General features: G+C 34.0%; 1 protein-coding gene across 1 annotated transcript in view; it reads right to left on the bottom strand.

The window, feature by feature from the left end:
• The window catches only part of LOC106475301, a 19,772-nt gene that overhangs the window by 15,235 nt on the left and 3,044 nt on the right, over window positions 1-1,493 (bottom strand). Inside the window, exon 3 of the mRNA XM_013935993.2 lies at window positions 450-504. Coding sequence (XP_013791447.2) covers window positions 450-504 — 55 coding nt within the window. The remainder of the gene's footprint in view (window positions 1-449; window positions 505-1,493) is intronic.

Below are 1,493 nucleotides of genomic sequence, written 5' to 3'. Positions count from 1 at the left end.
CTGGTTGTTAGCATGTCAGACTGTAGATCTTAGGTTCCGTGGTCTGCAGCCTGGTTGTTAGCATGCCAGACTGTGGATCTTAGGTTCCGTGGTCTGCAGCCTGGTTGTTAGCATGCCAGACTGTGGATCTTAGGTTCCGTGGTCTGTAGTCTGGTTGTTAGCATGCCAGACTGTAGATCTTAGGTTCCGTGGTCTGTAGTCTGGTTGTTAGCATGCCAGACTTTAGCTCTTAGGTTCCGTGGTATGACCTTGATGCTTTAAGTACCACGCTTCTTTTTTTTCTCAAGAATGATCCTTTTTTTGTCATAAAATTATACTGAACATGCTTGATCAACATTTAAATTGTTTAAAACCATTACAAGCTGTTAAAAAACACATCAATACGAGAATAATGTAGCAGGTACAATTATACAAACCCTGGTATTTTGTCAGAAGAAAAAAATACTTACTTAAATCCTGGAACTGAGATAGAGGTAAGCTGATTCTTTCTGGCTCTAACGAGGTCTAGAAAAAAGTTCAACGAATGCAAAAACTTGTTATAATGGTAAAATTCTAACAACTGAAACTTGACAGTTAAAATGATCTCAGACACATCTTCATTAAATTGCTTCTTTACACAATATATTGTCTCTCAACGGTTAATGACGCTAAGCAACGGGTATTTATAACACATGAAAAGTCACTTGTTGAGGAAACTGGTAATTGTTTAGAAATCGTGGAAAACTATTCTCATTGTTATAGTGATGTAATGTCACACAAACTACCAATCTGCACATCACAATTCATGATAATCTATGAACAGTACCTGAACAATGGAAAAGATTAACTAATTTTAAAAAGTAGGTGAAACATAGCACAATACGCAAATTTTTGTGGCAAAATTTGCACATTTTTAGATATACGTATCGTGATATCAAAACTATTTTTTAATCGTTTACAATACCCATTAAAAACTGTATTGTCTTAAATACAAAAATAAATGCTGAAAACATGGGATCCTCAACTGGAAAATGTTTGACAATTACTTTCTTGTTGTACCATTGATTTTATATGAAGATACTGCTAATGTACTTCTAATGGATTTCAATCCTTTACAGAACTAAGTCCATATATGTAGTTTCCAAATGGAGTTTAATCCTTTACAGAACTAAGTCCATATATCTAGTTTCCAAATGGAGTTTAATCCTTTACAGAACTAAGTCCATATATTTAGTTTCCAAATGGATTTCAATCCTTCACAGAACTAAGTCCATATATGTAGTTTCCAAATGGATTTCAATCCTTCACAGAACTAAGTCCATATAAGTAGTTTCCAAATGGATTTCAATCCTTTACAGAACTAAGTCCATATATGTAGTTTCCAAATGGATTTCAATCCTTCACAGAACTAAGTCCATATACGTAGTTTCCAAATGGATTTCAATCCTTTACAGAACTAAGTCCATATATGTAGTTTATAAGTACTTTGAAGTTATTATCTACTAGATCCTGTT

Source organism: Limulus polyphemus, unplaced genomic scaffold (genome assembly GCF_000517525.1).
Source record: "Limulus polyphemus unplaced genomic scaffold, Limulus_polyphemus-2.1.2 Scaffold8375, whole genome shotgun sequence".
Classification (NCBI taxonomy): domain Eukaryota; kingdom Metazoa; phylum Arthropoda; class Merostomata; order Xiphosura; family Limulidae; genus Limulus; species Limulus polyphemus.
Note: the sequence above shows the minus strand (reverse complement) of the source record. Positions and strands in the feature narration are given on the sequence as shown.